Here is a 26,510-nt window from a genome sequence, read left to right as displayed (position 1 = left end):
ATATAGTTGTTTGCATGTTGATCCTCTCAATTACATCGTGAGTATCTTGAGAGCTTTTTTTTTTTTTTTTAAACCATCTATTTAATGTTCTTAAGACATTTTAAATTCACTTCTTTAAAACACAGTTAAAGAAATCTTCCTTTAAAGAAAGGTCCCAAAGTAACAATATAGGAAACATTATGTAATCCAAAGTGATCCTCTAACATTTTGTTTTCGTTTTATGAACAACTTGTACAGCAGCAGGGTCCCGAGAAACTGGATCGAACTGAGGTTTGGTAATCAATCCCCTCTCCCTCCAGATTAGCGGGTTTTGCCTTTCTTTGTGCCTTCAGTGTTTAGCACAGTCTGTGGCACCTAACGGGCGCTTAGTGACCATTTTATCCACTAACTGGCTAAACGAATGTTTTGGCTGTTAGAGCAGGCTGGAAACGTTTGAGTGGAAGAACCCTTGCGGTGGCAGGACGAGGGCCTGGAGAGGGGGCGCATGAGGCAGATTCGGGCTTTTGTGGGAAGCCCCTCGGGAGCCCCCGGAGCTCACCGGCCTCGGGCTGGGCTGAGCTCAGTCTGCAAGCAGAGGCCGAAGCGCGTGCTTACAGGAATGCTAAGGGGGGCGATTCGTGCTCAGGCCCGCGGGGTGTCTGGATGACCCTCTGAGCTCGCCCGGCCCCAGCTCCGGGAGCTCGAGCCTTCTCCGGGCCCCGTGATTCAGGACCTGGAGCGGGGCCCGACGGCCAACGAGGGTCCGGCTGTTCTAGGCCGGCTCGTGGGTCGGGCTGCATAGACGAGATGACCTTTAGCAAAGGCCCAGCAGGTCTCCCTCCCTCTGGGTACCCTCCCCGCCCGCTCGGGCTCCCGGGCCACCAGGGTGCGCTGTGTGGGTGTCCCCGAGAATTTTCGCCCCTCTAGCGGCCCCCCACCCCTGCTCCGGCCCGCCTTTGCTCCTATAGGCTCGGAACGCCTCGGATTCTGCTTCCTCATTGGCTGGAGGCGGTGCCAGTCTCTTGGGTTGGGAGGTGGATTCCGTGACGCTCCGAGAGGGTGAGGGCGGTGCTGGCGGCTGAAGGGAGCGGGGGCGGGGCGGGGCTTGGGGCGGATCCGCCACTGTCGCCTTCGCCGCCCGCCGCCGCCGCCGCCTCAGCCGGGCCAGTGTGACCGCGGCCGTCGTGGGAGTCGCAGCCCCCTGCACAACCGCGTCCCTGCCTCCCTCGGTGCCCCCGTGTCGCCCCTGGGATGCGGGGCCGCGCCTCGCCATGACGGGCTCGGGCCGACCCGCTCTACGGCTCCAGCCCCAGGCGGCAGCTCCTCTCTGGGTGGTGCTGCGGCGCGCCTTCGCTGTCCGACCCGGCTCCTGCTGACTGCGGCTACCGCTTCTCCTTCTTCTCCTGCTTCTCCAACACTGCCGCTGCGCCCACGCCCCGGCTCGGCGCTGGGTCCTGAGGTGAGGCCGGGGAGGAGGACCCGGAGGGGGGGCCGTTGGGGGCCAGAGGAGAAGGAAGGGGGCGCGAGGAGGGGGCGCGCGGCCTCAGGGGAGGGGAGGGAGGAGAGGGGAATGGGCGCGCAGCCCCGGGGGAGAGAGGGGAGGGGGCGCGCGGCCGCGGGCAGACTGGGGCGGAGAGAGGGGGAGCGCCCAGAAAGGATTGAGGGCGGGGGACGCTTTAGTGGCGATTGACAGGCCGGCGAGGGCCAGGAATTCGGGCGAACCCTCCCTCCCCCGAGCCTGCCCAACGTTCCCCTCCCCCCCCCCCCCCCCCCCGCTACACCACTTCCCCCAATTCTTACAGGATCCGGAGGGAGGTGTGCAACTGGGGAGGGGGACCCCACTTTGTGTGGGGGGGTGGGGGTGGAATCAGGGAAGCTTCTGGGCATCCTTTCCCCTCTGACAGCTGGTATTGCAGGGAGGAGATCAAATGGACTTCTCCCTCCCTCTCATCCTCCCTCCCTCCCTTTCTTTCCTTCTTCCCTTTCTACCCCCTTCCTCTTTCTTTTTTTCTCTTTTCTCCCCGTTATCCTCCCTTTCTCCACCCCCGTCTCCCCCCCACCCCCTCTTGCTCTGCCTCTCTCTTTTTCCCTCCCTCCCCACAGAAGGGAATCGGGTTTATTATTTCCTCGGATGAGTGGTTAGCGTGCTGCCCCTCCTCGTAGTGTTTCTTTGCCTGGGTTAGCAACTTAGGGCTTTGATTGTGGATTTGATTCGCTTTCTCCCTGTTGTTTACTCTCCCTTTCTTGCAAGACTTCAGGCCCACTGTGTTTTTGTTGCTCCAACCTCCAAGGTGCTGATGGGGACTAACTTGATCTCTGGGCAGTTGGATGCCAGGATTCTTCTGGTGGTACTTTCCAATGGCTCACGGACAAACTGGTTAATTTATTTTCAGAGGGGATGGGGGAGGTTCTGAGTCTTGTCTACTACTCTTTCTATAGAAAGGCGATTTTTTCTTTAGAAATCTTGCACTCTCAGTTTTTCAGGTTTTTGCTGTCATTCAAGGCTCCAATCAGGAGGCTTGTAATTATTCCTTTTTTTTGAGACCACCGATTAAATAAGAGACCCCTAAAAGTAGGAAAAACTAAAGGTTTGAAGGCTCAAAAGAGGAGAGGGCCTGAAAAGGAAGGATCTTATTTAGTAATGTCCAGATGTGGTAAAGGCTGTATGTAGTCTCTGTATTCACAGAATAGAATTACCATGGCAGCCATATTGGGAGGATGATCTGACAATCCTTTAGGATCCAAGTCCGGGCTGCTGGAAGGTACGGAATGACAGTCCTGGCTGCTTTCAGGGTGACTGGTTGCATTAGAGGCCAAGTTGTGGGGGTTGGGAAGCTGCTGGAGTAGGCTAGTCATTGTTCATATAAAACAAAACAATACAGTCCATTTCTTAAAAGCAGAATTGAGCTTTCAGGTCATATTTTTTCATTAGTGAATTGTAAAATTGACAACAAATCTGAACTGCCCTCAAGATTTCTCTTTTGCCTTAGCTTAGCATAAGATATGATGTGTTACTGAGTGGGCTTGCCTAAAGATATTATTCATGAGCAAATAGGATTTGTGCTAAGATTAATCCTGGTAGGTACTTGATTCAGCATATTTTGCTTATCTTTAAAGGATATATAACTGTGAATGTTAAATAAAAATACTCTGATAAGGGAGGCTTGGTCCACCATTATAACTATGGTCACTAGCTATTTTTATGTAATCTTGAGTTAGACTGCCCACAGGGGATCTTTTAGGTGGTTGCTTCACTTATTACACATACTGCTTTGTGTCATCCTATGTTTCTGAGTACCTGTCATATCTTTAAATGGAAGTGCAGTCTTTAGCATGTGGCAACGTTTGAGATGTATCATCTTCGATTTTAGGAAAAGGGTGCCATTTTGTTTCTGTAGCATAATTCTGATTTAAATCTTTACTCAGTATTACTTCAGATAAACAGTAAAGTCTGACATGTTTCATGGTTTAGTTAGAATAATAGTTGATTATCTAAAGAAAATTAGATTACCAATTGATCATATGGTGGAAGGTTAATCTTTCACATTATCAGAGACCTTTATATTATTTCATTTCAAGTTGAGAACTCAACACCATGTGTTATCTACAGTCACCGGGCTGGAATGGGACTTTGGGAGATCAGCTTCCAGCCTTTGTGTTCTTATTATAGATTCTTATTATATATTCTATGTTTTTATTTATATATAATACACATCACATAATATATTATATATGTGTTCTTATATATTATGTAATATATTCCTATTATTGGGAAAAAAGGATTTCTTGAAATCAGTTAAATAACTGAATTTATTATATAAAAATAGCACATACAACTTTAATCATTTTGGTTTTAAGCCTTCCTTTTAAAGGTTTGGAAATTCCTGTGCAATATTGTAGTTCAGGTAGATACTAAATCATTTTCAAACTGAATTAAAAATATGACAATTTGAAATTGGCTATATAATTTTGTTTCCCCTAATTATACAAATATTTTTTAAAAAGATTAATTTTTTAAAAATGATTGGAGAATTCCATCTAATCTGTTTTCAACATTTATTTATTTATTTTTGTGTGAGAGCTGATTAGCTGAATTATGAATCAGATATGGAGGCAGCAAAATCTTAGGTATTTGTGAAAGCCAAATACTTTTCTAAAATTTATCCAGCTGATTATAGTGTCCAGGTTTTAGAATTGGCTGTTTTTTCCTTTACAAGACTAGATATGAATCCAGTTCCTTCTTTTTCCTTTCTTTCATGTTTTCCAGTTTGAATCTATGCAGTGAATAAATACCTAAGAATAGTCTGCCAACAAAGTGTTTCCAAGGCAAAGTGATTCACTCTAGATTATTTTCCTGACTGTTGTCTTGGCCTGTACAAAAAATAAAGAATTAGGCTTCTCTGTTCTCTTATATACCCCTTCCTAAGGTTGCTGACCCTAACAAGTCTTTTTCTGAAAGAAATATATCTTGTTATTTGACATGGCTTATTTTCTGATGGATTTGAAATTAATGACATTTCCAGTCTACATTCTATAACTGTCTCTTTGAAAAATTGGCCTTGTTTAATGGACAGTAGTGAATTTTTCCAATTTGTGTAGGAATGTTAACAGAAACAAAAGATTCTAGAAACTCCTTTTATTTTTTAATAATTAGATTGTTAGAAAAATTAGAAAAAATTGATACCAGCATGATTAACATGCAGAAAGTCTATGAAAATGTGTCCTTGACTTTTTTCCTGAGGTAGAATTTCTTCCTAGTTGAAGCAATGACCATTTTAGATATCTTTCTAGGATTGTTATCAATTAATATTGGATGCCTAAGTAAAGACTAAAAGGTATTTATGTATAGATTCCCACTTGTAGATTGTAAGTATCATGAAGTGACCAAACTCATTCTTTTTTATTCATTCTATTTTCTATAACAACTAAGAATTTTACCCCTTATTACTTCCATCAACTAGCCAAAAGTGATCCAAATTGCAATAATTTTTGTTGCCTGTGTCGGAGTTTGCTCTCCCAACTAGATTGTAAGCTCCTATGAAGATAGGAGACTGTGTCTTATGTGACTTTTGTGGCCTCTGCAATGCTTAATGATTTATATTATGCTTCATATTTAAATTAAGAATTTTTAATCTCATGCTTAGAAATGGTTTGAGCTCCATTGAATAGAAAATTCTGTCTTATTCTGCTCTAAAATATTGTGGTTACTAAAAGCAGAATAGCAAGCTATTTGATTTGTCAAACTATCAGACCTTTAACCCAAGGATACATTTTTTTGTCATAAAAAAATAAATGACAAAATAGGATCTATCAGGATAATTTGCTTTATAGTCTTCCCTCCCCCTCCCCACCCCCCACCCAGGACTCTTACTTTAGTCAGATTTACCTGTGGTTAGGTTTTGATAAGAGAATGAAAATTCAAAAGAGAATGAAATTACTCTGTAATTAACTGTCTTTTTTATGGCAATGTTTACTTTGCTAAATATCCATCAGTGTATGGCTAAATTCATCTTATTCATCCATACTCTTGTCCATATCCTCCTGCAAATATTCACAGACTCCATCTATCATATTGGCAGTGGGAGTGGGTGGGTGGAGCCTTCCTTTTTTATACCCTCTGACTTGGAATGAATTGGTTCAAGGGAACTTCAATGGAACACAGGACTTTCCCTCCATCAATTATTCTTTGTTTGTGCTACATGACCCATCCAATCCAATATTCTTTTGGTGATGCTTATGATTGTAAAGCATGAAATACCAGTCTATAAAGAGTTAAACTTTTAAGTTACCCAGAGAACAGTGGTGTATTTGAGTAAGTTGTAGTGTATTATTCTTTGTAACAATTGTATGAGATAACCATCATTAATGTTATTATCAAAGAAGTATAAAATCAAAAGGATTATATATCCATTATTGTTAAATAAGAAAAAGGAAAGTACTTTTATTTTTTACTAAAATTACTATAATGGTCTATTTTCTTTTGAAAAGGAAATTATTTAAAACATTTTAGTGAATGGTTGATATTTCTTTGCCAAAAATCTCAATTTCTGACCAATCTAGTTTAATGCATTTTCTTTTTGGAATTAAAAAGAAAGCAGTTTTTTATTGTAAATATAATTATTATCATTATAAATTTAATTGCAAGCAAAGACTTAAGATACATACATAATAGGGAATAAAATCTTAACACCCTTGGTTAACAAAGTAAAGCCAACCAAGTGAAATAATTCACATTGATGAAACAAAAAAATGCTTTTGCTCTGAATTTCTAAGCCCTCTGAAGTTCTGTCTACTCCTTTTCACTTTATATTTTTCATTTTTTCTTAAAATACTTCATTGATATGGCAACAAATAACTTTTTTTTCCTTTTTTTACTGAGGCAGTTGGGATTAACTGACTTGCCCAGGGTCAAATATCTAGGAAGTGTTAAGTGTCTGAGGTCAAATTTGAACTCAGGTCCTCCTTACTTCAGGGCTGGTGCTCTATCCATTATGCCACCTAGCTGCCCCCAACAAATAACATTTTTAAAGACAGTAAGGAAGATGAAAAATAATCAGTATAAATGATCAATATATCAGAAAATGTCTGAAAATATATACCATGTACAGCCTTTGTGGACTTTACACCTCTGAAAAGAAGTGGGGTGTATAAAACTTCTCAAATTATTTTTTTGTTAGAGCCATGCTTATTCTTTATCATTTTGCAACAATCATTTAAAAACTTTTTTAGGGGGTTCTTTCCATTTACTTTGTTGTAATCATTGTATATATTGTTTTCTTGATTATTTCATTCTGTGTCACTTCATATAGACTTTTTCATGTTCTCTGAATGCAACTCATTCATCATTACTTTCATCATGTTACATTCATGTGCATCAATTCACTTAGTCATTCCCCATTGATAGACTTGTATTTTGTTTCCAGTTCTTTGCTACTACAAAGAAATGGTGCTATAAATATTTTGGTGTGCATGTGGATCATCTTAATATGATTTGCCTCCTTGGGATATAAACTAAGTAATGGAATCTCTGGACCAAATAGACATTTACGTTACTTTGTTTCATAATTTCAAATTGCTTTCCAGAATTATACTGATTTACATTTCCATCAACAATGCTCCAATGTGCTTTTCTTCTTACAACTGTCCAACATTGACTATTCCAGTCTTTTGTCATCTATGCTATTTTTCTTTTTTTTAATAATTATAACTTTTTATTGACAGAACCCATGCCTGGGTAATTTTTTTACAACATTATCCCTTGCACTCACTTCTGTTCCAGCTTTTCCTCTCCCTTCCTTCACCTCCTCCCCCAGATGGCAAGCAGTCCTATGCATGTTAAATATGTCACAGTATATCCTAGATACAATATATGCGATCAGAACTGAACGATTCTCTTGTTGCACAGGAAGAATTGGTTTCAGAAGGTAAAAATAACCCGGGAAGAAAAACAAAAATGCAAGCAGTTTATATTCATTTCCCAGTGTTCTTTCTTTGGGTGTAGCTGCTTCTGTCCATCATTGATCAATTGAAACTGAGTTAGATCTTCTCTTTGTTGAAGAAATCACTTCCATCAGAATACATCCTCATATAGTATCGTTGTTGAAGTATATAATGATCTTCTGGTTCTGCTCATTTCACTTAGCATCAGTTCATGTAAGTTTCTCCAAGCCTCTCTGTATTTATCTTGCTGGCCATTTCTTACAGAACAATAATATTCCATAACATTCATGTACCACAATTTTCTCCACTTGATGGGCATCTATTCATTTTCCAGTTTCTAGCCCCTACAAACAGGGCTGCCACAAACATTTGGGCTCATACATCTCCCTTTCCCTTCTTTTGTATCTCTTTGGGGTATAAGCCCAGTAGTAGCACTGCTTTTTGGGCATAATTCCAGATTGCTCTCCAGAATGATTGGATTCGTTCACAACTCCACCAACAATGCATCAGTGTCCCAGTTTACCCGCGTCCCCTCCAACATTCATCATTATTTTTTCCTGTCATCTTAGCCAATCTCACAGGTGTGTAGTGGTATCTCAGAGTTGTCTTAATTTGCATTTCTCTGATCAATAGTGATTTGGAACATTCTTTCATATGAGTGGAAATAGTTTCAATTTCATCATCTGAAAATTGTCTGTTCATATCCTTTGACCATTTATCAACTGGAGAATGCATCTGTGCAATTTTTCTTCTTGTTAGGTGATACGTTGGGGCATTTTGATTTTCATTTCCCTTACTGACTTGGAGCTAGTATGTTCATAATATTTTTTTATTATTTTTTCATAATATTTTTAAAATATATTTTCATAGTATAGTTCAGGGCCATGCCTAGGTGAAGGGGCAGGCCAGTTCTCTGAGAGCTTCCACAGCTGTGAATCATAAACTTGAAGGAGTTGCAAAGCAGGCTTTGCAGATGTTCCTTGTGGATTGGGAATGAAACAAATTGGAGGCAAGAGGGAAGAGGAGAGAGGTCAGAGAACAGCAACTGCCTCTCAGTCTCTTTGTATTGATATCATCTTCTCACGTGAAGAGATCCATTCTACAGGTCTGAGTTAGACCTCCAGCAGCCACTGACAGGTGGCTCCCATATCACAACAGACAATTCCTTGCATATCTAAGATATGCAAACAATTAACCAATATAAATACATATATAACCATTCATCAGTAGAGAAATGAGATGTTTGTGTATATCTGTTAGTTGTTACATATTTTGGATGCTACATCTCTTTCAGATAATTTTCATAATTTTTAATTTAATTTCAATGTTGTCTTTTTTTTTTAAACAAAAATTTGGCATATTTGGGCCATCACCAGACAAACAGTCTTGAATCTGGTTCACAATGGAATATTATTTTTGTAACATAATTGGGCAATTATTTGCTGCTTAAGTAGTTAAGTATTTTTAGCATGAACCTATTAGATCATAGTTATGACTCCCTTTCCCCAGTCTAGATAGTCATTAAAGGTTTCTTCTAGTTCTAACTCTGTGTCTTGTAGATTTGTCAGTTTCTGTATGGTTCTAATCCTCTGATTCAATTACTTTGTAGAGTTCTCAACCTTTCCTTGCATTCTTCATAGAGATTGAGAGATTGGACCTGTGATTTTGATAGGGACAAGTCAACTCCCCCTATTAGTCCAGGTTAGTACTTTCCCTGCAGTTTATAGTCTATGAATCAGTCAACATTTATTAGATATCCTTTGTGCCTGGCACTGTGTTAAGCCCTGGGGATACAAGAAGAGTCTTTGCCTTCAAGGAGTTTACAATCTAATGGGAGAAGCAACATGCTAAGAAATAGATACAAAGCAAGCTATATGCAGAATGAATAGGAAATAATTAACAGAGGGAAGCACTGGGATTAAGAGGAATTACAGAAGACTTCCCAGAGAAGGTGGGATTTTAGTGGTATTTAAATGAAACCAGGGAGGTCAGTAGTTGGAATTGAGGAGGAAGAACAATCCAGGCATGGGAGACAGCCAGAGAAAATATCTCAAGTTGAGAGGAGCAGTGTGGAATATCCAGGAGGACTAGTGTCATTGGATTGAAGGTTACATGTCAGAGAGCAAGGTTATAAAGGGCTTTGAATACCAGACTAAGCATTTTGTATTTTATCCTGGAGGCATCAGGAAGCAAGTGGAGTTTATTGATTTGGCAGGCGTTGGAGAACTGGGGTATGTGTGGAAGTTCAAGAGTAAGTAAGAGAGAAAGATAGGCAGATGTGATCAGACCCACTTTTGGAAAATCACTTTAATGTCTAGATAATGGATGAATTAGAAAAGAAAGTGACTTGAACATACTAGTTATCAAAGTTTGCTCCCAGTAATACCTCAGCCTGAACTAGATTGAAATGTAATTGGGAAACATTTTAACAAAATAAACGTGCAATAAAACTTGGATAACATTTTAAAACTAAGTCAATATGCAGCTTGTGTAGGATTAGTGGCACCCCTTTCATTTAAGTTTGACCCCACTGACCTGGAGTTACCCAGAACACTGAGAGGCTAATAACTTGCCCAAGATAACATGAATTTATTAATTGAGGCCAAACCTGAATCCAAGTCTTTCTAACTCTGAGGCCTACTTGCTGTTTATTGTCATGTTTCCTTTCTCTTTATAATTTTGATGGGGCCATAATGTTATATTAATTATAATAATATATAATAATAATATATATTTAATTAATTAATATACCACAACCTAGGCAATCATTTATTTCCCAAACATTACATCTTTCTTATACGTGTTTTAAGGACTTGATAAGATCAGGTTTTTCTGATCTTCAAAGGAAAGTGCCATGAGATCAGAATTGGGATAAGATAAAAGCCAAATGATTAGAGTAATTCTAAGCCATGTTCCATTTTGATTTCTTATGGTTTGAAATGATATGTATGGTCAAAGTAGCAGTGAATTGAACTGAAAATGGGCATGCAGATGGTGATAGAAATGGTTATATTGAGATGGTTATATTGAGCATCTCTTTGAAACTTCAGAAATTGTGTGTGTGTGTCTATGTATATACCTGTGCACATGGTATTATACTTTTCATCCCATTTGCCTTCTTCAGCTCTGTGTTGCTCTTGTTTCTTAATTGGATTTACATAATTGAGAGGTTTGGGTGGTGGTGTTTTTTATTTTTCTTTAGGAGCAAGCAGTTTTATGTCTGTAATTTCTGATCTTTTACTGTATCTAGAGAGAGATAAACCTTGTAACTTTTCAGTTGACTAATGTAAATAGTAACTTTTTAAATTTCTTACTATTGTATCTTATTACCAAAGAACAAAGAAGAAATAAGTTCTTACTAGGGTACATATAATTTGTAATACATTTTTTAGATGAATAGTTTTATTATTTAAAGTGATTAAGTTTAAAAAATAGTATTAATGATAAATTGATAAAAATAAATTTACATTCCTTTAAAAATAATTTAAACCTAAAGATATCACTTACTTGCTATTTGTTTCCTTTTGCTCAACTGCTTCATATGTTTCACTTCTATAGATCCTTATTAGTTTTTTCCAATTAAGAATATCTAAAATACTTCACATTAATGTAAAGAAATCCTTACATTTGTGCAATACTACACAGTTCATAAAACTTCCATACATTTCTTCTTTATGTGAACTCTTCCTTTTCTTTCTATTTCTTTCTTTATTTTTTTTGGCTAGGCAGTTGGGGTTAAGTGGCTTGCTTGTCCAGTCATACAGCTAGTAAGTATTGTGTCTGAGGCTGGATTTGAACTCAGGTTCTCCTGACTTAAGGGCTGGGGCTCAATCCATTGTACCACCTAACTGCCTGAACCTTTCCATAAATGATTATTCCTGATTTTGCAGTTTGAAAGTAGATTCATAGAAATTGAGCAGTTTGTCTAAAGTCATCTACATAGATACAGAGAGCTAATAATGGAATAAAGATTAGAAATCAACTTGATGTCTTTCAACTATTCAAAATTTGTTAATCTTAAAATAATCTCCATGAAGGTGATATGGTAAATATATTAGGTTTTAGATATTTTAGCATTAGGATCCAATGTTATAAATATGTATTGTATCTAGATCAGAAACAAAGAGAATTAACTTTTCAGAAGTCAATATTGAAAAAAACTGTATATTTCTTGCCCAGTGACCAAGTTGAGGTAAATTTATGGAAGTTCATTGCCAGATTGGTTGAATGGAGAATTCTTTGATACTAGTGATTCTCAAAGGGTTTCTATCCATTACACTCTCCAGAGTAATCATTCTCAATCTTCTCTTGAAGTCTTCTTTACTAGCACTTTCCTTCATTCTCTGGATTTGCCTCCATAATTATCCCTCTATTTCTCTCTAATTTTTTATTTTCCCCCATCCCTGCTACATACAAAGTACTTGGTAAGAGCTCAGGTCTTGGAGTCAGGAATATATGTGTTCAATTGTTCACAGTAATAAGATTATGTGATGATCAACTGTGATGGGATTAGCTCTTTTCAGCAATGAGGTGTGGTTCAAAGCAGTTCCAAAAGATTTGTGATGGAAAGAGCCATCCACATCTAGAGAGAGAACTATGAGGATTGAATGTGGATCAAAGCATAGTTTTTTCACCTTTAAAAAAATTGTTTTATGTTTACTTTTTTTCTTTCTTTTCCCCCTTTTGATCTGTTTTTTTTTTTTTTTGAGCAGCATGCTGAATATGTAAATATGTTTAGAAGAATTGCACATTGTTGTTGTCGTTGTTTTTTGAAGTAATTGGGGTTAAGTGACTTGCCCAGGGTCTCACAGCTAATAAGTGTTAAATGTCTGAGGTCTGATTTGAACTTAGGTTCTCCTGACTTCAGGGCCTGTGCTGTATTCACTGCATCATCTAGCTGCCCCAGAATTACATATTTTTAACCTATATTGGATTGCTTGCTATCTTGGGGAGGGTAAAAGGGGAGAGGGAGGGAGAAAAATTTGGAACATGAGGTTTGCAAAGGTGAATGTTGAAATTTATCTTTGCATGTATTTTGAAAAATAATATTTTATTATTGAATATTGAAAATTAAAAAATATATATTTATGTTCAAATCCCAGATCAGACACTTACTAGCTAGGTGACCCTAGGCACATAATTTAACTTGTTTGTGCCTTAGTTTCCTCAACTGTAAAATGGAGATCATAATAGCACCTATCTCACAGGGTGGTAAGAGATAAACTTATGATTACATAAGTATAGTACTTTGTAAACCTCAAAGTGCTACATAAGTGCTATTATAATTTAAAAAAAAAGTTTATTTATTCTTATCACTGATAATGTGGCTTTAGGCCTCATTGCCAAACTGAAACTACTCTGTCAAAAATTACCAACAATCAATTCTGAAGGTGTCTTTTCTCTTTTATTGATTTCTGTGAAGACTTGGACACTGTTGACCACTGTCTCCTGAATACTTTGTCCTCTTTGGTGTTTCCTTGGCTTGGCCAATATGATACTTTAAGGTGGAATTTTTCCAGGAATCAAAGTTTACTAACCTGGAGTTTGAAAACTACTATTTTTCCCTTTTAAAAAACTGAGACATTTTCCCTGTTTTCCTGTCTTTCGAGTCTTTTAAGTCATACTGCCTATGGCTCCACAGCACATCTTCCAGTTCTTTTGGTACCCTGGAAATGTAGGTCATCTCTGGCTGATGAATTGGATTCATCAGGAGCAGTGAAGTGTTCTCTCACTTATCTTATCTGCTTACTTATTTTGACCGTTAATTTCTTATTACTTATTTTCATTCTGTCCAAAAGCCATCTTCTTTGGCCTAAGAACCTAAATAAAAAGTAAGTACTTCTACATTCTCTCGGTCTTCTGTCATCATTATTTCATCCAATTTCAGCAGTGATTGTACCCCTTTCAAATACTCTTCTTTATTGCTAAAACAAAAACAGCCAAACCCCTACTTACTGTCTTTAGTTTTTCTCTTTTTTATAATAGTTTTTAATTTCAAAAAATATGTGCAAAGATAGTTTTCAACATTCATACTTGAAAACCCTTGTGTCCCATATTTTTCTTCCTCCCTCTCTCCCCTCCCATTCTTCTCCCCACTTCCTCTTCCCCCAGACAGCAAGTAATCCAATATAAGTTAAACATGTAGAATTCTTCTAAACATATTTCCACATTTATCATGCTCAAGATCAGATCAAAAAGAGGGAAAAAATGAAAGAAAAAAAACCAAGTAATTTTAGCTTTCCTCTTAGCCTTATCTCATGTGCTTATTCATATAAGACCTCTCATAGTTTATATTTATCCTTTATGGCTTGATCCTACCTCCATCTTCTTTTTAAAAATTATACACATACAAAACACATATATACATATTTTCAGTCAGTAAAAATTATTCTTTTCTCCCTTTCTTCTACCCTTCCCAGTTGAAAAAGATAAAAACCAAACCCTTGTGACAAATATATATGGCAAAGAAAACAGATTTCTGCATTTAGTTGTCAAAAAATATAAATGTTGCATTCTACACTTACTATCTACTTCCTGAAAAAGAAGTGAAGGATTGTGTTTCATCATTAGTCCTCTAAAATCATAATTTGTCATAGATAAATCCAGGTTCCAAAATCTTTCAGTGTTTTTGCCATATTGTCATTCTGTAAATATTTCTCCTGGTTCTGTTTATCTCGCTCTGAATCAGTTCATTACATGTCTTCCAGGTTTCTCTGAAACCATTTTGTTTATTTTTAATAGCACAAAAGTATTCTGTTGCACCAGAGGGGCTCCTCAGGCGTGCTTCTGGTCAGAATCCACCCCCAGTACCTACACATTTTTTCTCTGTCTCATACTGATCAAGATTGGAAAAATTTCTCATTTTGACTTAGAAAAAATTTCCTTTTAGGGATTTGGTCTGTTGGATTTTATATGTCTGTTTGGAAGAATTTTGGAGGAGTGTATTTTACTGCTTCCTGCTTCTCTGATATTTTGGCTCCATCTCCCTGCTGTTGTGTTCTGTACATTTCTTTTAAAATTCAAGTTGGTCAGTGATTTCCGTATATATCCAAGTTAGTTTTTTTTTCCCCTTCTCACTGGACTTATTTCTCTTTGTTTCTTCAGGTTTTGTTCTTGAATGCTTGCCATCTTTTATGAACTTACATCCCCTGCAGAATTTTACTTCATGAGAGTAAACATATTTCTTCTCAATCCTTTGAAATCTGTTCTGAAATCTAAAGTGCATGTGAGACCAAGTTAACTTTTCTTTTTATCACAAATCATAAAATTAAGTGGTCACTTCTCCCAGGTTTCCATTATTTATATTTTAGAAAGTTACTCTTCTGTATTGATGTTTAACATCAGGTTTAGAATAGTTGGTGAGTCAAATCATTAAAAATTAATTAAGCATCCAATATATGCCAGGCCTTGTGCTAATGGCTAGGGATACAAAGACCTCATAGCATAAATAACTATGCACAAACCAGCTATGGACAGAAAAAAATTGAGATGTAATCAACAGTAATCAAGTAGACTAATAATAATAAATAATGACTTAACACTTACGAACGCAACTTTGGGAGATATGGATACTATTATTATCCCTATTTTACAGATGAGGGAACTGAGGCAGACATGTTAAATGTCTGTTAAATGTCTCATTTTGTAAAATTATTTAAAGCTGGATTTGACCTCTCAGGTTTCCTTTACTCTGTATACCAGAGCTCAATTTACTTATTCAACTAGTTGCAAAAAGAATTAGAAAGCTCCCTTTAAAAGATGGGATTTTTCCTGGGAATTGAAAGAACTCATTGAGAAGACAAGGGAGAGCATTCCAGGCCTGGGGGACATCTAGAGATATATGGAGTTGAAATATCTTGTGTAAGGAACAGTAATTCAGTGTCACTGACTCAGAGTGTGAGAAAGAAGGGTTCAGGGGAGGGGGCTATAAGTTATAAAAAGACTAGAAAGACAGGGGTAGCAAGCAGTTCCACTTATTGTTTTCTTTATCTTCTGTAACCATAATACCTTCTTTGCTTTTTACAGAGAAAAAATTCCATCAGTTGGCCAAATCATTTAATGTTTTTATTACTGTCATATTGGGCCTCTCTGCCAAGTTCATTCTCTGGTTCTCTTAATTCCTTATCTATTTCGTCTTAATTGTCCAGGAGCTCTATAGTATAGTTAGTTTATTTCTGCTTTTATTGATTATAAGTTTTTTGTTACTGGATTTCTTCACATGACTGTATTTTCTTAGTATGCAATGTTGAATATGTTTACCTCTTTTAACCCCTTATCTTTTTTTACTGATCCTGTTTCTTCTAAATAAGGTATCTGCTTCCAGAGTAATGTTTCACAAGTGAGTCTTACCCTAAAAATGTTAATGGCATCCATAAAGTCAAATTTGCTTTCTCACATTCACATTTCAGTTTTACTTTGCTCATTAATTACAAAATCTGAAATTTTTAAAAAAAGTGATCTGCTTAAAATGTGACATGTAGCTAGGTGGTGCAGTGGATAGCCTGTGGACCTGGAGTTCAAATAGGACATTGGACAATTTTTAGCTATGTGATCCTGATTAAGTCCTTCAATCTCTCTGTGCCTCAGTTATTTAATCCATATGATGGGATAATAATAGCACCTGCCTCACAAAGGCCTTATGAAGTTCCTCAACTACCTCACTTCACATGAATTATTACTCCTTCCCACCTCAGCCATACACAAAGATACACTTGATCTTACCATCACTTATATCTTTGTGTTTAAGAATTCTGAATGCTTTCTTCTGATCACAATCCATTGGTTTTTCCCCTCTCTGCCTTCCCTTACAAAATCTTACTCTTTGTCCATACCATGACCTCTTGACCCCTAAATTCTTTCCTAGGCCATGTCCCATGCATTAACCCCTCTCTTCTCTTTTCCCCAATTTGACCTTGTGGTGAACCATTTCAACTCTATATTGTCCTCTTCTCTTGATTCCCTGCCCCTTTATCTTATCATTGTTTATGTCCAGCCAAGCCTTAGCATTCCATCATTCACTACTTGTACTCTTACACACATATAGCTGAATGAAGATGCATAAAATTATGCAACTGCTCTGCCTGGGTACTATACAAATTTGTTACACAAAATCACCTGAGCCCTCCCTGCCATTAGCATCTCTATTTTATACCTCTCTTATTCCCTCTTTCAGAACCTTTCATCTCTCTTTAAACCTCCCATGATTCCTCTTCCCCTAATCAGTTCAGTTCAGAACCTTGTCTCATATTTTACAGATAAAATTGATGTCTTTACCATGTGTTCCCTCTTCTCCCCTCTTTTTTTTTTCTATCATTTGCATGCCTTCTATTTCCTTCTTCACCCCTATCTCACATGAAGTGACCTTACTCCTCATCTAGGTTAGCCTTTCTCTTTGTTCAAGTGATTCCAGTAAGTGCTTACTCTTTCATTAGATTACCCACTCTGCCATTCCCATTCTTTCATTTATCTTCAGTTTTTCTTTCTCTTCTGGGTCATTTCCTTTTGCCTTCAAATATGCCCCCTACTGAAAAAAACCTCACTTGATATTTCTATCCCAGCTATCATTCTCTGTCTTTTTTGCCTTCTGTAGTTAAACTTCTTGAAAAGTCATTTACAATTAATTAGTTCCTATGCTTTCATTCTCTTCTTCTTTTTTTTTTAATAACTTTTTATTTTCCAAATACATGCAAAGATAGTTTTCAACGTTCATGCTTGCAAAACCTTGTGTTCCAAATTTTTCTCCCTCCCTTCCCCCTACTTCCCTCTCTTAGCAGCAAGCAGTCCAGTATATATATGTTAAGTATATGCAATTCTTCTAAACATATTTCCACATTTATGCTGCAGCAAAAAAATTAGATAAAAAAGGAAAAATGTTTCACTCTCTTTTTAATCTCATTATAGTTCAGGTTCCAACCATATTATTGTATCACTATAACTGCTCTCTCCAAAGTTACAAATGATCTTTTAGTTGCCAGATCCAATGGTCTTTTTGCTATTCCTTATTCTCCTTGATTTCACTACAGTCTTTGACACTGTTGATCACTCTCTCCTCCTTGATATTCTCTTCTTTCTAGATTTTTGGGACACCAAAAATCTTTCCTGGTTCTCCTCTTGCTCCTTCTCTGCCTTTTTCTCACTCCTTCTTTACATTATTTCTTCTAAGTTGAGGTGTCCTTCAGGGCTCTATCCTGGGTACTCTTTTCCTTCTAAACTACTTAGTGATCTTACCAGTTTGCATCCATTTAATTACTTTCTCTATGCTGATGGTTCTGAAATTTACCAATCCTGCCTTAATCTCTCTGCTGACTTTCAATTTTGCATCTCTAACTGCCTTCTCATCTTTAATGCATCTTATACTGGATGTCTTGTAGACATGTTAAATTCAGTATGGCCCAGTCTAAACTTATTTTTCCCCCAAGTCCTCTTCCTGTCATACTTTTTCTGTCAATGGCAGCACCATCCTCCCAGTTCCTTAGGCTCACAATCTAGATGTCATCTTTGACTCCTTTCTATATAAATGCCAAGCCTGTTGATTTGACTGTTACAGCATATTTTGACACTGTCATTATTCTAGTGCAGGTCCTCAAGTGTCATGCCTGAATTATTGTAACAGTATACTGCATAGCCACAAGTCTCTCCCCATTCCAATCTATTCTATATTCACAAAAGTGATTTTCTCAAAGTGCAACTCTGATCCCCCACTTCTCAGCTCCCCTAGTAAACCCCAGTGACTTACTTTTGCCTTCAGGTTCAAATACAAACTCCTCTGGTTGGCACTCAAAGTACTTCATAACCCAGTCCTCTCTTTCCAGTCATCTTACACCTTATTCCCAAAAATGTACCCTTTGACCCAGTGACATTGGCCTCTTGGCTATTTCACAAATAAGATACTTGATCTCTTAGCTCCAGATATTTCACTCTGGCTCTCCCCCAAATCTGGAACTGATTCTCCTTCATCTCTTTTTACTGACCTCCCTAGCTACCTTTAATTCCCCAATAAAATATTATTCTCCTTTTTATAAATTTTCCCCAACCTTTCTTACTTTTAGTGTCTTTCCTCTATTAATTTACTAATTAATCTGTATGTAGCTTGCTTTGTATATATTTGTTTGCATATTGTCTCCCCCATTAGATTGTAAGCTCCTCGGGGACAGGTTCTGTCTTTTGCCTTTTTTTGTATCACCAATACTTACCATGTATCTGAACATAATAATACTTAATAAATGCTTATTGATTGATTTTTGAAGATCAAATGAGATAAAGCAGGTAAAGTACTTTGTAAGTGGCAAATTTTGCATAAATTCCATTTTTATATTGAATTATAAAATTATATTGAAGTTTCCAACAATTATTTAAAGCAAGAATATTCTTTCTACCTTGTCAAAAGCTTTTTCTAATTCTAAATACCTTTTGGGATTTTTTTTTTTCTTAAAGGAAATTTGAACATAACTTTGAAAGAAGACTTCTTTCTCAATATTTGAACTACATATATAACAAGGCCGGCAGAATGTCAGGGGCCTCAGTGAAGGTGGCTGTTCGGGTCAGGCCCTTCAATTCCCGGGAGACCAGCAAAGAATCCAAATGTATCATTCAGATGCAAGGCAACTCAACCAGTAAGTACAGCATTGGATTTTGTAATTATACAAATTGTATCTTCTCTCTACTTTTATAACCTTTCCCTTCTAATACTTCTGCCTAGCATAAGTACTAGTATTCTCTCACTTTCAACATTCTTTTGAATTATCCAAGAGGGACAAGGAGACTCCCTGCAGCATTTTAAAATACAAGTTATTTGATTATTTAGTTGAACTGTTTTGAAAGGGCAGGTTGGAAAGTACTTGTCTATCTGGATCAGCCTAGCCTAGCAAGGGTTATTAATAGGTTACTGAAGTTATAAGCAGGGATGGTGTTTGAGTGCTGTGATTCATATCAGTTCACCAGACACTTAAACGAGTGCCTGTGCCAAATCCTGTGTTGCATGCTGGGGTCACAAAAACCAAAGGAGAGTAAATCTGTGCCCCTAAGGGCTCACCTTGAACTCTTGTGAGACTGAATCTTTGGAAGCTTCTAAGGAACATATTTTGATTTCTCTGTACAAATCATTTTTCAGTTGTAGTTTCATAGCTAACAGCCTTGGCAAAAGTTTTATCAGCTTTCAAATAGCAAGGCTTACCTATGCTTATTTCTCCATAGTAGTTTTATGAGTTCAACAGTTCAGTTAAACAAATTTTGAAAAGCATCCAGTGTGTACTTCCAGGGAGATAATGACATCTAGATAAGACTAATAAGGGCAAATGACAATTAAGTAATCACAATATGATATATGTGTTCATTAGAGAAATATAAAATAAGTACTTTGTAATGTCTCATGGAGAAAAAGTCATATAGAGTTCTTATTTGTAATAGGCTGTTCATTCTCTTTTCATCTACTTGTTTTTAACTTATTATTTACAAACTGTTTAAGTCTCCCTCATCTTTAAAAAATCCTCATTAGTTTCTTCTATTCCCACTAATTATCCTCCTGTAGAAAAGTGTCAAACATGTGGCCTGCAGGCACTTGCCTGACCTGGCCAGCAGATTAAAATGTAATTGAGAAATATTTAACAAAACAAAAATACAATAGAATATTGTTGTTGTTCAGTCATTTTTCAGTGTGTCCAGCTTTTCTTGACCTCATTTGGAGTTTTCATAGCAGAGATTTTGGAGTAGTTTGCCATTTCCTTCTCCATCTCATTGTACAGATAGGAAACTAATACAAACAGGGTAAAATGACTTGCCTAGAGTCATACAGTTAAGAAGTTTCTGAGGCCAGATTTGAACACAAGAAGAGAAATCTTCCTGACTCTAGGCCTGGCCCTCTGTCCATTGTACCTTCTAGTTGTCCTTATTAAGTCAGTATACTCCTTCAAGGTACTTATCTATGGTTAATGTCCCCCTTCTAACCCTTTTTATTTGAGTTTGTCACTCACTACTGTAGTATGTATCCTTTCCTTCTCAGCTAAACTCCTTGAAAAAGTCACCTTCGTCCTGTGTTTCCACATCTCATTCTTCAGCCTTCCCCAGTCCAGTTTCTGACTTCATCATTCACTGAAATTTTTCTTTCCAATGTTTGCAGTGATCTTTTAATTGTTAAATCTAGTAGCCTATTGTTGAAACCAACCCTTTTTTTCAATCTATTCTCTCTTTCTCTCTTTTTTTATTAAAGTTTTTTTTTGTTTTTCAAAACATATGAATAGACACTCTTTAACATTAGCCCTTCCAAAAATTTGTGTCCCAATTTTCCCTCCCTTCCCCCACGTCCTCCCATAGATGGCAAGTAGTCCAATATATGTTAAACATGGTAGAAATATATGTTAAATTCAGTATATGCATACATATTTATACAATTATTGTGCTATACAAGAAAAATCAAATCAAACCAGTAAAAAAAAAAAAGCAGCAGCAGAATAAAATGCGAGCAAGCAACAACAAAAAGAGTGAAAATGCAATGTTGTGAACTACATCATTGAACAATTGGAACTTATTTGAATAATTTCATTTTTTAAATTATTATAGCTTTTTATTTACAAGATATATGCATGGGTAATTTTTCAGATTGACAATTGCAAAACCTTTTGTTCCAATTTTTCCCCTCCTTCCCCTTCTCCCTCCAGATGGCAGATTGACCAATACATGTTAAATATGTTAAAGTATATGTTAAATAAAATATATGTATACATGTCCATACAGTTATTTGCTGTACAAAAAGAATTAGACTTTGAAATAGTATACAATTAACCTGTGAAGGAAATAAAAAATGCAGGTGGACAAAAATAGAGGGATTGGGAATTCTATGTAGTGGTTCATACCACTATGAATTCTTTCATTTGGTGTAGCTGGTTTAATTCATTACTGCTCTATTGGAACTAATTTGGTTCATTTCATTGTTGAAGAGAGCCACATCCATCGGAATGGATTTTCATATAATCTTGTTGTTTCCATGTACAGTGTTCTCCTAATTCTGCTCATTGCACTTAGCATCAGTTCATGTAAGTCTCTCCAGGTCTCTCTGAAATCATCCTGTTGGTTGTTTCTTACAGAACAATAATATTCCATAACATTCATATCCCATATTCAGCCATTCTCCAATTGATGGACATCCATTCAAAAAACTAACACTTCCCCTCCCCCCTTCCGCCAGCTACGTTTGATATTGCTGATCACTGTCTTGTCTTGTTTTATGAATCTGTTCTTCTTTGGTTCTCTTCCTACTTGTTTGACCACTCCCCAGATTTTGTTGGATCTTCATTCAGGTTCCCCCCCCAAAAAAATACGGGTGTCAACCCCTTTCCCACCCCATCTGTTTGTGTCTTCTTTGCTCTAGTTTTTCATTTGGCAACTTTATACACTCCCATGGATTCAGTTAATGCTATGTGGAAGATTCCCTTCTTTATCTTACTCCTGAGCTTAAGTCATGTGTCACCAAGTACTCATTTTAGATCTCAAACTAGATATCCCATAAATTTATCAGAATCTACATGTCCAAAATAGACAGAACTCATCTCTCCCCTCAAAACCTACCACACTTTTGAACTTCTCTATTAATTGTCCAGACCACTACCACTCTCCCATTCATTCAATTTTGGAACTTTAGAGTCATCTTCAACTTCTACCTTTTTATTCTTCCTTAAATCTCATGTTTGTATTTCTCTGTACTTTCTTAGTTGATAACCTTTAGTTTACTGAAACAATTGAGGCCATTCAGTATGAGAGCCTTCTTTCCCCTTCTTTCTCATATCACCCAGATGTCTTTTATTAGTATCTTTTCTTTCACCCTTCCTTTACATCAAAATGTGACCCTTCTATTCAAGGCTATTAACTCCTCTACATAAACAAGTGATCTCATCATCCCCACTCTCATTTAAAAAAAATTTTTCAAAATACAAGCAAAGATAATTTTCATCATTTACCCTTGCAAAACCTTATGTTGCATATTTTTCTTCCTCCTTCCCCCCCACATCCTCCTAGACAGCAAATAATCCAATATCAATAAAAATGTGGAATTCTCCTAAACATATTTTCATATTTATCATGCTGCACAAGAAAAATCAGACCAAGAAGAAAAAAAATGAGAGAAAAAAAGAACAAGCAAGCAAACAACAAAAACAACAACAATAAAAATGGTGAAACTATTATGTTGTGATCCACATTCAGTCCCCAGAGTCCTCTCACTGGGTGTAGATGATGGCTCTCTCCATCACAAGTCCATTGGGACTGGTCTGAATCACCTCATTGTTAAAAAGAGCCAAGTTCATCACAATTGGTCTTCATATAATCTTCTTGTTATTCCCATTCATTTATTTGCAGTCTCTCCTATCTGCCTCCCTATAACTTACAAACATTCCTATGGCTTCTCTATCCTCAAATAAAACTCCCTTGATTCATTCATCTCTGTCAACTATTGTCCCATATTTCTTTTTTGTGGCCAGACTCTTTGAGAAGGCCATCTACGGAAGTTTTTCCACTTCATCTTCTCTCACTCTGTTCTTAGCTTTACAGCAGGGGACTGAATATCTGGCTCACTGGCTCATAAGACCTGCTAAATTATTTACTGAGGCAACTGCAGGTGATGATGAACTAAAAGCTAGGTACAACAACATTCTATTGCTTGAATTCTATATGTTGATAATTTTGCATGACCTGTAAATAATATTATAAGAATCCAAATGATCCTTGGCAGAAAAAAAGTTCCCCATTCCTTCTCTATAGTCTGGCTTTCTGTCTCATCAAACAGCTGAAACTTGCTTTCTCCAAAGTTCTTGACTCTTTTGCATGCATTCCCTTGGCTCTATTCACAGAGCTACTGCCCTGGTTCGAGACTCTTCTCCTGGAGTACTCCAGTAGTCTTCTCATTGGATTCTTGACCTTAAATTCTCATTTTTGTAATCTGTTCTCTCCATAAATGCCAAAGTGCAGTTCTCCCCATTAAACTGTGTAGGATCAAATGGAAAATTTATAGTTTATCATTGAAAACTCTCAGCCTGGCTTCTTCTGATTTTTCTGAATCACTTTCTTCCATGTCTTCACTGGTTGAACCATCTTAGTCTACTGATTCTTTCTCATACATTCCCTGCCCCTTCCTCCCCCCCCCAAAAAAAAAAATTCATAGGAACAATTTTTTAAAAAAAGACTTTAAAAGTTAAATAAGAGGTATTGGGATAGGTAGGTGGCGCAGTGGATAGAGCACCAGTCTTGAAATCAGGAGGACCTCAGTTCAAATCTGGTCTCAGACACTTAAGACTTCCTAGCTGCGTGACCCTGGGCAAGTCACTTAACCCCAATAGCCTCAGCAAAACAAACACATAAATAAGAGGTATTGAGGAAAAATTAAAAAAAGAAATAAGAGCAATACAAAAAACACAATAAAATTATGAAAAGAAAACCAGCCAAATGGGAAAAGGAAGTCCAGAAGCTTAAGGAAGAATAACTCCTTGAAAATTCAAATTGGGAAAGGGAAGCCAGTGAAGTTATAAGAGATCAAGAAATAACAAAGTGAAAGAAAAAGAATGAAAAAATAGGAGAGAACGTGAAACATTTTATAAGACAAACAATTTATCTAGAGAAGAGATCAAGAAGAGAAAATGTAAGAATAATCAAGCTACCTGAAAGTTACTATCAGAAAAAGAATCTTGATACAATAGTAAAGAAAATTGTTCTCAGGTAGTAGAACAAGAGGAAAAAATAGAAATAGGGGGTGAAATCTGCCTATTACTACCTATAGAAAAAAAAATCTACAGGAATATCAGTCAAATGCCAGAATCTCCAGGTTGAGATTAAGGAATTAAGAACGGCTTACAAAAATAAAAACAAAAAAAATTTCAGATGTGGTACAACCACAAGTAGAATCACATAAGACCTAGCAGTGGCTACATTAAAAGATTGCAAATCTTGGAACATTGTATATTGAAGAGCAAAAGAACTCATGTTGTGTCCAAAAAATATCATACCCAGCAAAGTTAAGCGTAATTCTTAACCAAAAAAAAAAAAAAAAAAAAGAATATTCAATGAATTGCCAAATGTTTGTATTTTGTTGCAAAAGACCTGAACTTGATAGAAAATTTGACATACAAAATCCAAGATAAATAGAAGGTAAACATCAAAAACTAATTAATTACAAGGAATTTAAGGGAAAATGTTTACTTTTTATATGTGGAAATGTAAACTCTGTCTGAGATTGTCATTAATAATTGAGTAGTTTGAAAGAAAGATGGGGTAGAGCTAAGTATGATGTGATTCTAAAAAGTAAAACTGTAGGAAAAGGTAAAGAGTAATTATCTCATACAAATAAAATGAGAGAGAACTGATACAAAAGGAATTAGATGGGAGTGGAGAGCTGGTAATTCTGGAATCCTACTCATTGGGAATGGATTAAAGAGGGAACAATATCTTTTTTTCTCTCTTTCTCTCTCTCTCTTCATATATATATACACATACATACATATATATGTGTGTGTGTGTGTGTGTGTGTATGTATGTGTGTGATACACACATACACACACTTAGAAGGATATAAAAGTCTTCTAAATTCAGTAATAAGAGGGTAAGAGGATAGAAAATGGGGAGAGGATAAGATAGAGATTTTTATTCTTTTTTTTTAATTATAGCTTTTTATTTTCAAAACATATGCATGGATAGATAATTTTTCAATATTAACTTGCAAAACCTTATGTTCCAAATTTTCCTCCCCTTCCCCTCACTCCCTTCCCTAAATAGCAATTAATTCAATATATTAAACATGTTAAAAATATAATTAAATTCAATATATGTATAATATTTATACAATTATCATACTGTACAAGAAAAGTCAGATCCAAAAGGGAAAAAAAATTAGAAAGAAAACAAAATGCAATACAAACAACAAAAAGAGTGAAAACACTATATTGTGATTCACACTCAGTTCCCCTAATCCTCTCTCTGGGTGCATATAGCTCTCTTCATCACAAGATCATTGGAACTGGTCTGAATCAGCTCATTGTTGAAGAGAGCCATGTCCATCAGAATTGATCACTGTAAAATCTTGTTGCTGTGTACAATGATCTCTTGGTTCTGGTCACTTCACTTAGCATCAGCTCATAAAAAATCTTTCCAGGCTTCTCTGAAATCATTCTACTTATTGTTTCTTACAGAAGAATAATATTTCATAACATTCATATACCATAACTTATTCAGCCATTCTCCAACTGTTGGGCATTCACTCAGTTTCCAGTTTCTTGCCACTACAAAAAGGGCTATCATAAACATTTTTGCACATGTAGGTAACTTTCCCTTCTTTAAGATCTCTTTGGGATAAAAGCCCAGTAGAAACACTGCTGAATCAAAAGGTATGCACATTTTGATAGCCCATTTGGCATAGTTCCAAATTGCTCTCCAGAATGGTTGGATCACTTCACAACTTTGTAGAGATTTTTAAAGGGAACCCTGCTCAGATCAGATCAGAATTAGAAAAAGAACACCATATGTATTTGGAAGGGAATAAAAGTCTTCTAAATTTATAAAGAAATAAATGGGTGAGAAAATAGGATAAGAAATATAGAAGGGGGAGTAGATGAATGGAAATGAGGTAAAGAGGAAACAACAAATATATAGTCTTCTAAATTAAGACAGAAACAAGAGAGCAAGGGGATTGGGTAGAGGGAGAGGATAAGGGAGGGAGTGTTGAAGGAGTTACAAGTTAAGTAATAGAAAGAAAGGTGGGGATAGAAATAAAGTAGAGAAGTCAAAAAGAATAGTAATGGGGTAAAAGAAGGTTGGCCGCTATCACCATTAGTATTTAACATTGTATTTGAAATGTTAGCTTTAGCAATGGGAAGAAAAAGGAATTAGAGTAGGTAATGACTAAACAAAATTATCACTCTTTGCAGATGATATGATGGTATATCCCAAAAATATTAGGGAATCAACTAAACTATTAGAAATCACTAACAACTTTATAGCAAAATTATAGGACATATAAACCAACATAAATCATCAGCATTTCTATATGTTATTGACAAGAGATAGAAAGAGAAATTCCATTTAAAATAATTGTAGATAACATAAGATATTTTAGAGTC

At 36.7% G+C, this 26,510-nt stretch overlaps 1 protein-coding gene across 9 annotated transcripts in view; it reads left to right on the top strand.

Moving 5' to 3' along the window:
- Window positions 1-1,105: 1,105 nt before the first annotated feature.
- Window positions 1,106-26,510, top strand: part of KIF1B (kinesin family member 1B) — a 185,663-nt gene continuing 160,258 nt past the window's right edge. For 8 of the 9 annotated variants that reach the window (XM_051988592.1, XM_051988589.1, XM_051988586.1 and 5 more), the window contains exons 1-2: window positions 1,106-1,438; window positions 18,853-19,031. In XM_051988592.1, coding sequence (XP_051844552.1) covers window positions 18,926-19,031 — 106 coding nt within the window. In that variant the 5' untranslated portion in view covers window positions 1,106-1,438; window positions 18,853-18,925. The remainder of the gene's footprint in view (window positions 1,439-18,852; window positions 19,032-26,510) is intronic. The other variant, XM_051988593.1, reaches the window with a different exon arrangement.

The sequence above is a fragment of the Antechinus flavipes genome, chromosome 3 (assembly GCF_016432865.1).
Source record: "Antechinus flavipes isolate AdamAnt ecotype Samford, QLD, Australia chromosome 3, AdamAnt_v2, whole genome shotgun sequence".
Classification (NCBI taxonomy): domain Eukaryota; kingdom Metazoa; phylum Chordata; class Mammalia; order Dasyuromorphia; family Dasyuridae; genus Antechinus; species Antechinus flavipes.
This window is presented reverse-complemented; position numbering and strand designations above follow the sequence as displayed.